Source organism: Diplotaxodon limnothrissa, linkage group LG5, assembly GCF_057381915.1.
Source record: "Diplotaxodon limnothrissa isolate DT_005_m linkage group LG5, D_limnothrissa_male_GT1.1, whole genome shotgun sequence".
NCBI lineage: Eukaryota > Metazoa > Chordata > Actinopteri > Cichliformes > Cichlidae > Diplotaxodon > Diplotaxodon limnothrissa.
In genome coordinates this window covers 16,891,104-16,906,989 of record NC_140600.1, presented here as the reverse complement: position 1 = coordinate 16,906,989, position 15,886 = coordinate 16,891,104, and the positions used below count along the sequence as shown (strand labels likewise).

The 15,886-nt window shown below is 40.7% G+C and overlaps 1 protein-coding gene across 2 annotated transcripts in view; it reads right to left on the bottom strand.

Moving 5' to 3' along the window:
* Positions 1-15,886, bottom strand: part of cpne5b (copine Vb) — a 142,435-nt gene that overhangs the window by 42,535 nt on the left and 84,014 nt on the right. For both annotated transcript variants that reach the window (XM_085353967.1, XM_085353966.1), the window contains one exon: positions 1,290-1,353. In XM_085353967.1, coding sequence (XP_085210093.1) covers positions 1,290-1,353 — 64 coding nt within the window. The remainder of the gene's footprint in view (positions 1-1,289; positions 1,354-15,886) is intronic.

The following is a 15,886-nucleotide window of genomic DNA, read 5'->3' as shown; positions in this document are numbered from 1 at the left end:
GAGGCATTCAACATTCACCACATCATGTTCTCGGGTCCTTTCATTAGAGAGCAGGTCAGCGCGCAGTGTGTAACACCCAGCAGCCGAGTCTGTGTGCGTGATAGGTTGGGTTTTTTTTATACATTTTTATACAGATGGGTAGATGTGCAAACATCCAGACTGATACACGAACGCTACGGTTGCACCAATGACTTGATTAGCTGATCATCAGAAAATAATCTGCAGCGTTTTATTGCTAACTAATGAAGGTTCAAGCAGTGAAACTGCACAGGTGCCATACTGAGTTCTAACTTTTCTTTTGTGTCTTCATCCTTATTTTCTTTCTCATCTCATATTCTTTTTTCCCTTGGATGCCCCTAGGTCTATAAGGGAGAGCGACGAAGTGTGGTACTAGGGATCCCTGATTCTTTCCACTGAGTTATATGCTTACACGCGTTGAGAATTCTAGCATCACCAGTAGGCATTTAGAGACATCCAACCATGCATTTTCTTCCGCTTATCCAGTTCAGGGTCATGGCAGTGACTGGAGTCTACCCCAGCTGTCACACAGTGAGGGGTAGGGTACACCCTGGATAGGTCACCATTCTGTCACAAGGCCATCCCATAGAGACAGAGTACTGTTCACATTCCCATCTATGGCCGAGTTAGAACCTCCAGGATAGCGGGCTCATGGATTCAGACCCAGGACCATCTTCCTGTGAAACAACAGAACTAACCACTGTGCCGTCCATATTTTTAACCATATGTTCAATTTTTCAAAATTAGGTATTTTCTGCTGTGAAATTTTACTCTTCCTCCATTTTCAAAGCCAGTGGATTATACAGTGGAGGCTGACAAAGAATCTATAACAAACAAACACGGTACCTTTGCCTGAGGCCACATTTTGAGAATATAGATTTCTCTTTGAGACATATAAAGTATTCGTGTAATAATTCATACAACCATCATTTTTGTAGAAATTGTAAGAAAAGTTGTTTAGATTAAAAAATAATCATATATTGCACCTCATGGGGAACAAAGACAGACAGTAGGCAGTAAATCAACACACTACTGGGATGAGGTTTTGAAATTATTTCAAGGTGACCAGTACCAACTTCTTAAAACTATTATGGGGTAGTTTCTTAAAGTGGACAAAAGGATGTTTCTATGAGCCTTGGTTTCTTTTGTCCCTTCCAGCTTCCATGTTTCTCTATCCACTTTATGTGTGATGTCTGTTTAACCAGGCTTTGCTAGCAGATGTTTGCTTGCTAATAAGTGTTTGGCAGGGGGGATTATTATGGTTTACTCACTCGACAGTTGCTCAGCTCCTCTGCAGTCAGGATAATAGTTCCACATTTCTTTCCTGGAATCCCTCTGTGAAAGGAAATCAAGAAAACAATAAAAGCTTAACAGAAATCAAAGAAAAAAACATCCTTTTTTTTTCTTTCCCACTTATTGGCTTTTAATTGATCAGTGAGGCTGCTGTGGAAATCAAGGCTAATTTGTGTATTTTCTATCTCTGAACAAGTTCTCTTGACTATCCAACTATTCAAGTCTAACTCATGTTTTCTTATTTTTTATTTGACTCTGATGATTTTCAGCACAGACATATGTTCCATCTTAGCCAATCCTGTTTAGAAGGATTTAAAAATATGTGCTGGCAGTTTTAGATGTCTTAATGTTTGATGCAGCTAATCAGTCTTTAGGGGATACAATAGATGCCACATAGATTTGTTCAACTTTTAGGCTGGTGAACACGTAGCAATTAGGGAGCAGAGATGAGTTCTGGTTTGACTTGGATTGATTTTAGTTTGTTTGCTCTGACTTTCTAATCAGCACATGACAGTTCATATTACAGATGATCTCATATAGAGACAGTCACTGATGCCTTAATTTCCTTTCATCTTGGCTTCATTATTAGAGTTAATACTAAGTTGTAGTGACAAGTAAATCCATCATGACGTCACCTGTTCAGAAAACTGGATTAAAGCTTTAACCCTGTAACCCTGAGTTTTTGAGATCTTTAGATCTTTAGTGTGATTTTTAAAACTCATGCAAATTGATATTTTTTTAGAAGGTATGTTAGAAAAATTCAATTTGCTGCTAATTATTCATTGATTCAGGTTTTACAGGGTTAAATAGAGAGTGAAGAAATGCTATAAAAGCAGATAGACAAGCAAAGAAATCATCGAAATGCTCATTGGGTAAACATGCTTTCGAACAATTTTCTTTATGTTGCTGTTGATGTCACATAATTAATTGTATTATCGCTTGATTCCTTGCTCAAAGCTAAACTATTCAGAGATATTCTCTGCTTGGCAGTATTATAATGTTATGCAGATTGAGTTTATGTGCTAATTGACATGCTTCGGATCAATTTTCATCAAATCTCAATAGTTGGGTTGCGGTCACGTGGTTCTGATGACGTGCGGAGGCAGCACGATTTTTGAGTGGAGGGCGGAAGTAAACATGGAGGACACTGTGGAGAGTCAGGAGAGCAGCTATTGTGCAACTTTAGACCCCGTTTCTCGGGAGAGATATAAACAGATAGTTAAAAAATATATCGGACGTGATCCGTATTCTTTGAAAATGTCCGAATACACCACAGAAGTAAAGGATTTGCCTACTATCGAGGCTGTGGATATCACCAACTACTTGGTCCTCCAGACTTCTTACTACACTAGGCAGCAAATGAAAGCTTTCAAGAGTCTGGAGGCGTACAATTTTTTTGTCAGCGGGTGGGTCCACAACCTTGGAACAAAACGTCTCCGTGATGGATACGGTTTGGTGTTTGCAAGGGTGAGTGTTTGTTCTTATATTGCTTTATCTTAAACACGCTAACAGTTAGCGGTAGCGGCTTTAACGTCAACAAACATGCCACATCCTTAGGACTTCGTTAGAGTGACAGTTGTTTGTTTCAAGGTAAACCATTCTCAGAGGTCTAACGAGACACCTCTGAAGACTTGGGTAATTGCAAAGGAGGATGGAGAAGTGATTGCAGCTCATTGCAATTGTATGGCAGGGTTAGTAGCCTGTTCTCCACTGTCACTAGGCTCAAATCCGGGCTCTCAGCCGTCTGTTGCATATCCAAAATCGCCTCTGCACATCGATGCTGTTCTGCCTTAAGCTTCATTCTTTTCTCTCGTTTGAGAACTGATTCCGATCTGGGTTTTCGTTCGTAGCCGAGATTGACCGTCGGAGCCCAGTCCTCCGACTCTTCGTCATCCAAAGCACTTGGGCAGCCTATAGTCCCAATCAAGTCAATATTAGACTACTAACTTAAAAGCACTAAGTAAACGAGAATTTAACGACAACCTAATGCTAATAAGTTCGTTTGCAAACATAACATTACCTCTGACGAAGTGGTCGCTGCAGACACGGGCATTGGCAGACTCTGCTCCTCCTGACTGTAAACGTAAATTTAAAATCCATTTTTTCCTACGTTTTTCGGTTAGAATTTTCCATTTTTCTCCTCTTCGTTGGGCTATTTTTGGTACCCTAAAATACCGTTTATCAGTTTCTCTGGTCGACCTACTGGAGCATCCGTAAACACAACAGGACATAGGCATTTTGCGTACTGTCTGTCTGTGATTTTGCGCTTATCTTTTTCACTTCCGACCGCCAGTCAAATTTCGCGCTTTACGTCGACGTCACGTCTACGTCAAATGAAACCTAGCTAATATTTCAAAGAGAAAAAAAGAGATTCACAAGATTTTGAACATCAGGAAGGCCATCAAAGACTCTGCCCCCTTGTTTCGCTTATTATACTCAACTCAGACAGAGCGTGGGGAGGCAATGGTCTGTTTCTTTGAAGCCTACACATTTCAGTCTTTTCTCTTACTTTACGAGATACAATTCTGTTTGATAGGAAATATATATATATTTGCCTTAATATCTTGAGAATGTATGTGGGAATGAACATTCTCTTACAGATGAACATTTCCTAGGTTTACAGCCATATAGCTATTGACTGTCTATACGAGAAACAATGGAAATCACGATTACTGTACACCAGCAGGCAATAGCTGGTGAACTAACCCCAGCACTGTTTACTCCCTCCCACAATTTTATTCTTTAGGTTTTATTCAGCTCCTGTAGAAGAGTTGATATACTGCCATGGATTTACTTCAGCCTTGTTAGAAAATCCAGAAAATTGAAAATCGTGACAACTCCAATTAATCAAATAATTTTTTTTTACAAAAATCTGGTAATCATATTGGACTCAGGGGCGCTTGTGTGTGGAAGAATTCATCATTGCTGGTGTTACTCTGACCTCTTAATCCTGACTGCAGCTCAGACCTCTGCACCAGTTTTCAAGCAAGAGAAACCCCATTAATCACCTCGCTTCACTGGCTCCCTGTTAGCTACAGATTGAGATACAAACTTCTTTTTGTGTAGAAATCATTAAATGGTCTTGCCCCAGCTAACTTTTCTGAACATGCTGTCAGAGACCTGAAATTCTCTGCTCCTGCAGTGTATTTGGGTCCTGGAACAATTAATCAGTGCAAACAAGGGTTAATTGTTCCAGATTTGTCTGTGTGTAGATGTTCTCGAGTATGTGGCAGTAAGGTGTGATTGTATTATAATATCACTATTTTGGAACAGTTTTCTGTCTCAGCTGTTGCACCATTGTGACCCTAAAGTTTACTGTTATTAAGTTGGAACATGTTAACTGTGTAATTCACGAGTTGTTTATTTTATTATCCATGTGGGGCAGTATTGTGTTTTATTTTACAGTAACAAGTAGTGTAAGGGATTAAAATTTGAATGCACTAATGACATTATAGTCAATTACCCCATAACAGTAACACAATTAATGAGTAATGTAATACAGTTCCTTGGTGAAGAGAATTTGTAAAGTAATTTAATTACTTTACAAATAATTTATACAGTTGTGATCAGAAGGTGGCAAACACTCTTCATGGGCTTTAATGTCATGGTAATTTTGGACTTTTAATGATTGAACTGTTCTTTTTCCAAGGTAGAATTATTGTACAGTCGACATCTCCAATTGCTTTATAAAAAGAAATTGGGTTTCTTTCTACACAGTCTCAGACATATAGAGATACTCCCTCCAATCTTTTAGTAAGCGGTGTTGAAGGTTCTACAGTGTCTTTTAACTTGACAACGCCAAGGCTTTTACTTGACGACAACTTGACGAAAGCTGGTAGTTTCTCTTTGCCAGCCTAGTAAGGATTTGTTTGTCTGGAACTGCTGAAACACCAGCGTCACTATACATAGTGAAGTGAATTTTACATCGCTGTGAACTAAGAGGGTGTTGACCAAGAAACAAACTCCTACTCTTAAATCAGCACCTTCAAGCCTAAAATTTACTGGTGCCCACATAGAAAAACCAAGTGTTTTTGTTACCAACTTTCAAGCATGGTGGTGGTAGGGTTTTTGCTACCAGTAGTAATACTGCATAGCTGAAAGTGTACGGAATAATAAAGATGGAAGATTATCTCAAAATTCTTCGACTTCACCTCAAATCAACAGCTAAATGGCTGAAACTTGGACACAGGTGGATGTTCCAACAACACAGTGATTTCAAACACACATCAAACTGGTTTTAGAATTGTCAGGAAACGGCTGTGTGCAGGCAGGAGAGGACCCAGATGCAGACTCATAGGCGGAGACCACTCAAAACTCAAAACATTGCTTTATTGCATGCATGGAAGATATACAAGAATAAACTACACTGGGAAATGCTAAACTAAAACACAGGAAGACACACAGGTAGCCATGAGGGAGAACGCGACATGAAACTGAGGGAGACGCGGACATAAATACACAGAAGGATAACGAGGGACGTGAGCACACACGAGGAGCACAACTGACGCCTATAACTATAACGAGACAGGGGAAGACCAAGCCCAACATGACGAACACTGACGGGGACAGCACTTCCGGTATGATGGCGCCTGTGTTTGGCTTCGCCGCTGCCGGGTGCAGTTTGTCACGTTCTATCGTCGTGTTTTTTTCTCTACTCTGCTGTTTTTTATTTGTATCAATGATGTTCTGGCTGCCTTGGTTTATGATCGTTTGACGCTATTATCAATCCGATCTTCAATGATGGCCCAAGATGTTTCATCTTCCTCCTCCTTTGGCACTTTCCATTCTCCGCACTTTTCCCCGCACTCCTTTGGCACTTTCCATCTACCGCCAGTGGCTGGATCCTCGGCCAGCGTTCTCAGCGTTCCCCGTAGATCACGGAGAAGAAGAGGAAGGAGATCAGGTATCCAGGTGAAGCTTAGGCTTTTCTGGCGGCGGGGGCTGATTGGAAAGCGATGTCGTGCGTGCTCTGTTACTTACGCTCAAAACAGCTCCATAGAGAGGAATTTGTTTTCCACGGCCCTGCTTGGATATGCAGGGCCTGGCTCTCCGAGACCGTGCTACCTCAGAAGGGTTCATCCAGACTCTCCTGCTGACTGGCTTTTCATCCCCTCGGTGAGTGGAATATACGAACGTGAAGGCTCTAATCTCGAGTATTTACGTCCTTTAACTCGAGCTTCTCCCAATAATGATGCTCTCACCCCGCTGACTATGGCGCTCTTTAATGCCCGATCTTTGACTAATAAATCGTTTGTGCTTAACGATTTTATTGCTTCTAAAAATCTGGACTTCCTGCTTCTGACCGAGACCTGGCAGCGAGGCTTGGACTATTCGTCTCTTATTGAAATGTGCCCAAATGGCTTTTCTGTCATTAACCAGCCTCGGGGATCTGGTCGTGGAGGAGGTCTCGCGGTGGCATTTCAGAGCCGTTTCAACTGCCGTTCAGTGAAAGTTGGACACTTTCTTTCTTTTGAATTGCAGCTCATTAAAATCGGCAGTAAGGATCCTTTTTACTGTGCTGTGGTGTATCATCCACCCGGCCCAAACAGCTTGTTTTTAGCGGAGTTTAGCGACTTCCTGTCCTCTACTATGAGGTTGTCCAAATTGCTTTTAGTGGGGGATTTTAATATACATGTTGATGATGAGTCTGACCTCTTTGCCAGGGGTTTTATCAACATTATGGATTCATTTTATCCAGCATGTGTCCGGCCCCACACATAACAAAGGTCACACACTGGACCTTGTCTTTACCTTGGGTTTGAATATTGATTGTATTTGTTCTAAGGACATTTTTATCTCTGACCATTATTATATACTTTTTAACATGTCTTTTCATGAGCCTATGTCTCCTGTTCACCGGACAGTTATGTCGCGCATTATAAATTCCTCCACAGCGCAGAAGTTCTCAGATGCTTTTAATTTAACACTATCCCCACAAAACGGTGTTGATTTCTCAACGGCTCTATTTAATCATCATTGTCTTTCGATCTTAGATGAAATCTGTCCGGTTAAAATGAGACCTGTGCCTGTTTCCAAGTCCCTACCTTGGCTAAATGACAACATCCGCTCTATAAAACGTAATTGATTGATTGATTGATTGAATCTTTATTTTGAACATGTTGAAAAAGTATAAAAAAAAAAAATAGAATTAAAAGAGACAAATGAACAAAGCAAACAAAAGGAAAACGAGCAACCACAACTCCAAATAACGTCCATGTTCAAAAAGGAGCAGGAAGAAGCATAAGCTTATTTAATCCCACCCCTTTTCCACTATCTAGTATCAATAGACTACAGAAATACCTCCTTGTAATTACATTATATGTTATGTGTAATTTTTTTTTTTTTTTTTTTTTTTTAATATATACACATATATGTTTCTATCTATCCATACCTACGTATATACACACATACGCACATATACACATTTTCAATAACCCTATTAACACCTGAAGGATACACAACCTACAATTTTATATATATATATATATATATATATATATATATATATATATATATACACACATACGTACACACACATACACATATATATATATACATATATATACATATACACATATATATATATACACATACATACATACATACATACATATACATACATATACACATACATATATACCCATACCAACAAACCCGTGCATGCGCACACACATGAAAATATTAGACAAGAACACCCTATCAAATCTCTACCTTTTCCCTGTACCCTGTAAAAACCATATCCTTAAACCGCTTTTTAAACTGCGCCATGCTTGGACAGTAATTGTCGTAAAGCTGAGCGGTTATGGAGGAAAACTCATTTAAATGTTCATCTCCTTTATTTAAAGGATCTTTTAGCCTCTTTTAACAATGCTATTAGAGATGCAAGGGCTGCTTACTTTTCTCAGTTGGTTGCAAAGAGCAGAGGTAATCCTAAGGTCTTATTTGATACTATTACTGATATCATTACTCCTGCTCCACCTGCTGCCATTATTTCTTCTGCTGAAGACTGTGAAACATTTCTTGCTTTCTTTTTAGAAAAAATTAGCAATATAAGGAAAAAATTGTCCCCATCAGCATCTGCACTGTCAGTTCCCACGCCAGTTCGGCCTGTTTGTCACGACCTGCGGGGTCGGCAAGGCACTGATCAGCAATCTCTCTCCCCCTCCCCTGTTTTGCCAGAGCGGAACTCATGGCGGGTTCACGCCCTCGGCCCACGCCCTCCCGGATCATGCACACCTGGGCCTCATCAGACCAGCTGGTATATCAGAAGGAGGAGATCAGCTGTTCAACGCTGGATTGTTGTGAAGACTCCTGTCAGTACACGGCGAGCCCTAGTTTCCCCACACTTCCGCCTCAGAAAGTAACATTTGTCTCTCTGTTTTAGATTCCCGGGACCCGTCCCCGTGTTTCCCCGTGTGGAGCGTGTAAGAGGTGGCTGGTCACTAGCGGAGAGAGGTTGGCATGAGCGTGTGTGTGATCCCCTTGTTTTCCCTGGAGCCCTGGAACCCGTCCTCGCACATCTTGTATATAGCACTGTCCTCGCACTGCCTGTAAATACACTTGGTGAGGATTTTTGTGAATAAACTGTCTCTGTTACAACACACTCCGGAGTCCTGCGAGTGGATCCTCAGAGCAACCCGTGACACTGTTGTTTTAGAAAGATTTTTACCTGTTTCACTATCTGAGCTGGGAAAAATAGTTAGTGCAACAAAAGTATCCTCTTGTTCACTCGACATTTTACCCGCATTGTTATTCAAAAATGTCTTTTACTCTATTGGTCCCTGTATGCTCACTATAATTAACACCTCTTTGGGATCTGGCAAAGTCCCTGCTTATTTTAAAACTGCTGTTATATACCCCCTGTTAAAAAAGCCTATGCTGGACCCATCTCTCACTAGCAACCAGAGGTGGGACCAAGTCATTGTTTTGCAAGTCTCAAGTAAGTCTCAAGTCTTTATCCTCAAGTCTCAAGTCAAGTCTCAAGTAATGTCAGGCAAGTCAGAGTCGAGTCTCAAGTCACTGGTGTAAAAGTCCGAGTCAAGTCACAAGTCTGAAATTTTGAATTTCAAGTCCTTTCGAGTCATTAAAAAAAAACGAAAAAAAGCATGTTGCAGTTATATGCTAAATGTAAATATTAGACCATGTAATTTTTAAATCTGTGTTTTTCTCAACACATGACAAAATAGTGAACTTAGAAAATATACACAAATTGTGAAATTGCACCTCTTTAGAATGCAGCTCAATTAAACCTAGCTCCAAGAATAATTTTCACCGACAGTTCTGAGATAAGCTGCATGTTATTCTTGGATGCGGTTGTAGGACCGGCTTTAAAATCGCATGACAAAAATATCACACACATTAAAAAAAAACTGCATCACCAACGTAGCCTGGAAAACATTTGCTAGTTAGATGAAGTCAGCTATCTCATATTTATATGCATATTTATAAGCATACGGTTCTTGGAGTGAGTGCATACACTCATGAAGTTTAGTAACTTCCGGTCACTGCAACAAGCCCAGGTACAGTTTACCGACGGATGGGTGCAGGACCTTGAAACGCACCGTGTAGAACGAAAGACCATCGTACGTATCATAAGTTTACCAGTCTCACAAATCGTCTTCATAAATACACATTCGTTAACCGTTTATTAATAGGACCTTTGAGCTCAACGGTAATTAATTAGTAGTGGAAATAATTTCTGGTAGCATCACAGAAATGTAGCAGTGACAATAATATTGTATGCTGTAATCGTACTGGGCAATTAGTGATACAAAAAACCTGTTTTATCCTGTGAATAAAAGTATATGTTTTTGTCAATGTACCATAATAACAGAAGCGAAACGCAATATTGTGTCAGGACAATTCACTATTTATGCACAATAAATAAAGGAGCATAGCGCGACAATTTCTGTTCAGCGCCAGACTTGCTTGTAACCTATATCACTAATTATGTTATGAAAATGACGTATTAACTACAACAGCAGACTGACCTTTGTGGAAATGCTTGGAGCAGACTAACCTGTGAGCTGGAGTGTTCTGGGACGTTATATTTGATCTTTGAATGGCTGCAATCCAGGCCATCCGTCGCCTGTTTGTCACTTCGGAAACATGGCTCGAACAATTTCTCTTAAACGTCGTAATCCGATAACAACCGATCTCTTTACCCGTCGGCTTCCCGTGGCTGTCATGCGACCGGCTATTGCAGTTAATAATACAACAGCTTCTTGACATTTTTGTGTTTCTTTTTATCTCTGTGTAACTGATTTTAATTGAAAGCCTGCGTGCGCTAGTACTTCTTGCCACGAGTTCCCAGAATCCTTTGCGGTTCTACCCGTGAATGACGTCACATTTTCAATCTCTATATAATATGCGTGTTAAATTTTATATTTGGGGTGAAATATCAAGTCTTTTCAAGTAAACCGGTTCAAGTCCAATTCAAGTCCCAAGTCATTGGTGTAAAAGTCCAAGTCAAGTCACAAGTCTTAGAACATTTTTTCAAGTCAAGTCTAAAGTCATAAAATTAATGACTCGAGTCTGACTCGAGTCCAAGTCATGTGACTCGAGTCCACACCTCTGCTAGCAACTACAGACCGATCTCAAAAATACCGTTAATTGCTAAGATTTTAGAGAAGATTGTGGCTAAGCAGCTTACAGCAGTTTTAGACAAATATAATATCTTTGACAAATTTCAGTCTGGCTTTCGTAAAGCTCATTCTACTGAAACAGCCCTTCTTAGAGTTTCCAATGACATTCTGATGCAAAACGATGCAGGTAAGTGTTCTGTTCTCTTAATGTTGGATCTCACGTCGGCCTTTGACACCGTTGACCATTATATTTTGCTTGATAGGCTGAAATACTGGGTCGGTGTATCTGGGTCTGCCTTAGAGTGGTTCTCCTCGTATCTTTGTGAACGATACTCTTCTGTGGCAGTTTCTAAGTACAGGTCATCTTCTACGTCCCTGTCCTTTGGTGTGCCACAAGGCTCTGTGCTGGGGCCATTATTGTTTTTAATTTATTTACTTCCTCTCCAGCATATTTTGAGCCCTTTTGAGGATATTTGTTACCACTGCTACGCAGACGACATCCAACTATATGTATCTTTTAAACCTGAAGATGCTTCTAAGCTGCGGATTTTAAATGTGTGTTTGGAAACCATCAAAGGTTCGATGGCCGACAATTTCCTCCAACTAAATGAAAATAAAACTGAAGTCCTTTTATGTGCTCCAGACAGACATGTGCTCCAGACAGACATGTACCCAGCATAATGAATGCTCTTGGTCCCCTTTCAACATTTGTGAAACCATCTATCAGGAACCTAGGGATAACCTTCGATCCTGCTCTTACATTGGATATTCACGTCAAATCTCTGGTTCGGTCTTGCTTCTATCATTTAAGAAATATTTCTAAATTGAGCCCCATAATATCTCATACTGAACTGGAGATTGTTATTCATGCTTTTATTTCATCATGACTGGACTATTGCAATTCACTGTTCACATGTCTAAACAAAAGTTCCCTGGAGCGTCTGCAGACTGTCCAAAATGCTGCAGCAAGGCTTCTGACGAAAACATCGAAATACTCACATATAACACCGTTGCTTATACAGTTACACTGGCTCCCTGTCGAATTCAGAGTCCACTTTAAGATTCTGGTTCTGACATTTAAGGCTCTTCAAGAACAAGCACCATCATATATCATTGAACTTTTACAGCCCTATGCCCCTAGTAGGTCTCTGAGGTCTTGTGGTCAGGGATTACTTGTTATTCAGTATACGAGACTGAAAACTAGGGGTGATCGAGCTTTTGCTACTGTGGCTGCCAGACTGTGGAATTCTCTTCCTCAGAACTTAAGATCTGCTGATTCACTGATTACTTTTAAAAAACAGCTAAAAACACATCTTTTTAAAATCGCATTTTGTTAACTTTTGACTGTACTTTGTCTTTTTAATCTGTTCCTATACCTTGTAAAGCACTTTTTGATCTTTTATCTAGAAATGTGCTATATAAATAAAATTTTACTTACTTACTTACTTACTATCAAAGTAAAACAGGAAGTACAAAGACGTAGACTGGAGGGGAAGAGAAAACACGGAGGAGCACGAGGGAGAGAGGAAGACATGACGGCTGGGAAAACAAGACAGAAAACATAACTAAAGAAAGACTACTAAAGAAGCAAGACATAACCAAAAATACAGAAATATCTCAAGGAAACACAAAACGCTGGGTAAGAAGGACCCAGAACCATGACAGGAATAGGTAAAGCAGGATAACATTAAGCTTCTGGAACAGTCTTCCCAAAGCCCTGACCTCAAGCCTATTATGCCGAAAAGCTGAGTGGGACCAGGAAAGCAACCAATTTAACTGAACTCCGCAAACTCTGCCAAGAAGACCTTTCACTTGCATCCCAGTCATGGAAGCGTTGGAGGTAGTGCGTAAGAGATTACAGGATGACCCCAACCTCAGCAACAGGACCACTCTCAGCATCGACCAAGTGTGTTTGCTTTTGGAGCTGTGTCTTCATTCCACCTACTTCACATACAAGGGTCAGTTCTACAGGCAGAAACATGGGTGTGCCATGGGCTCCCCAGTTTCACCCATCGTGGTCAATTTGTACATGGAAGAAGTGGAAAAGATGGCTTTGCTATCCTACCCTGGAACATCACCAAGCCATTGGTTCAGATATGTGGATGACACCTGGGTGAAAATCAAATCTCAGGACGTACCACAATTCACGGATCACATTAACTCGGTGAACCGACACATCAAATTCACCAGGGAGGATATGAAAAGTGGCAGGTTAGCCTTCTTAGACTGTGAGATTTCCATCAGTAATGGGGGACATCTAAAAGCTGACATGTACCGTAAACCTACACATACGGATCAGTATCTAAGGTTTGACTCTCATCATCCACTGGAGCACAAACTGGGTGTCATCAGGATGCTACAACACAGAGCGAACACCATCCCCACTGACACAGCAGCCAGGGAGGCAGAAGAACAGCACATCAAGAAGGCCCTGAGTAAATGTGGTTATCCCAGCTGGACTTTTGTCAAAGCTGGAAAGGCACCTAAAGAAAGCTCCAGCCGATCCAGGAGAGAAGGCCGACTGCTGCCCAAGGGAAAACCTGTAGTGATCCCTTATGTATCAGCAGTATCGGAACAGTTGAGACGCATTTTTTCAAAACACCAGGTCTCTGTGGCTTTTAAACCCCAAAACACGCTGCGCCAAAAATTGGTCCACCCCAAGGATCGGGTCCCCCGACACAAACAGAGTAACATAGTGTACGCTGTGAAGTGCCAGGAGGATTGCCAGGATTTATACATCGGGGAAACCAAACAACCTCTGGCAAAGCGAATGGCACAACACAGAAGAGCTACCTCGTCAGGCCAGGACTCTGCAGTCTATTTACACCTACAGGCCAGTGGACACTCCGTCAATGATGAGGATGTGCACATCCTGGACAGGGAGGAACGCTGCTTTGAGTGCGGAGTCAAGGAGGCCATTTACGTGAAAAGGGAAAGACCATCTCTGAATCGAGGAGGGGGCCTAAGGGTACATCTGTCATCATCTTACAATGCTGTGATTGCAGCCATTCCCCAACTCTCTGTGAATGGTACTCATGGCCATTGATCAGTGGCTGTTGATCAATGGTCATGAGAACTTCCATAATTAAGATTAAGGAACTGACCTCCCAGCCCATTGTTCCTTCAGTGGGCTGGTTTCAGTCATTATGCAAATGTACTGTTTATAAGATTTGGGGAAACCTGCAGTCAGCTGAGACTGAAGAAGTCACTTGGATGAGTGACGAAACGTTTCTCCCACAAAACGCTACGTCCAGATGAACAGATTCAACTTTTGGAGATCTGCCAAGAAGAGTGGTCAAATATCCAGCCAGAATAATGCCTGTACAATCATTCCACCGTGTAAAAAGAATAGATTGAATAAGTCATTAAAAGCCCAAAATTACCAGGGCATCCATGTATATGATGAGTGCATGTAAACCTCTGACAGCTATTTCTAAATAACTAAATAGCCAAAAATCCTTACTGTGCTATATTAGTTTGATAGCACCTAAAAGCAGGTTTAAGTTCAGGTGACCTGCTGAATTTTTGCAGGGTCTTTATCTTACACTGTAAAGTCACTGTAATGCAAAACTTTAAAGAAATATAGCATAAACTATGTGTGTTTGGTCTACGAGGGCAAATAGTTAAAAAAAAAAATCTGAAACCATTAACAATCTCTCATACATCTTAAACCACATCGCCTCTTTTTTTTGGTTTGTTTAATAATTTCTGTGATTTCGTTTCTTTTCCAGCTCACCTTTTCTGTCTCCTTTCTGTTTGCTCATTTACAAACAAGGTCTGATGTATTGATTTTCTGATAATGTTGCCACGTTTGGTCTGCCTGATCGTGCTTTGGATACAATAGATCCAGTTTCCAATGCCATGCACTACCACCTTAGAAACCTTAAGTCTAGCCATGATTTGATGTCAAGAAAGCCCCTATTTCCCTGGAATAGCAATGTGACTTGGAACCGTGTTACAGGCAATGTTTTGGCGAAAAGCAAAAGAACAGCCATATTTATGACAGGTTTGCATGAAGATATGATCAGACCCACGTAAAAGACCACAACATGTTTTCATTTTTCCTGTAAACATGTTTCCTGGCTACTAGTTTTATTTTTTAAGGTTTTAATAATGCATACTGTAAAAATGAATTGGTTTCAATTAATTATGTGAGTCTTCATTAATTATTTAAAATGTCAATGCTGCTTTGACGCAAAAAGAAGGATGTGTCCCTGTTCTAAATATTTAAGCAAAACCACAACCTTTCCCTCACATGTTTTTAAAGTTTTAGTCTAAAAACACATTTAGCATTTACTGATAAAAACTAGAAGTACGACAAAGGACTGTATGAGAAATACTATTATTGAAGGAGGCCCATGATATTTTAGACAGAGCCTAGAGTTATTCTACTCACAAGTTAAACCCCAATGACGCTTGCACGAAATATTGTATTTTCAGCTACAGTTTACTGAAAATTTCAGAAAATGATTGATGGAATTCACTTATGTTCTCAGGTCTTTGCACAACATACTAATGTCAAAAGACTGGACAGAGTGCTCTCCAGCTGTGTGTGTAAGTGCTGTCAGCACTATTGTCAGGTGGTTGTGTGTGTACGTGTTTGAGGAGGCTGATGGAGGCTTTTGAAGCACACTGTAAAAGACTGATCGATCCTCAGGTGGGGAAACCATCCTGGTTGCTTTGCTGAGTGATGCAACAAAAATGTGAGAGTTTGGGGGTTTCTTTCACATGCGCACTCACACAATGTCTCTTGGCACCAACTGACTAAAAGGGGGAAAAAACAGCTTTCAAATGACAAATGAAACCATATTTACATCAGTCTCTACTCAATTCTTCCTTCAGCTCATGTAACTAAATCAATTCCCTCTCCCTGAAATAGACCATTAACTTGGGGCCACTGAGAAAGTAAAATCAACAGACAAAACAGTTTACAGTTGCTTGAGTGGAACTGTGCAGTGCTGACAAGCTGCATGGTAGCTGCAGAGCAAAGC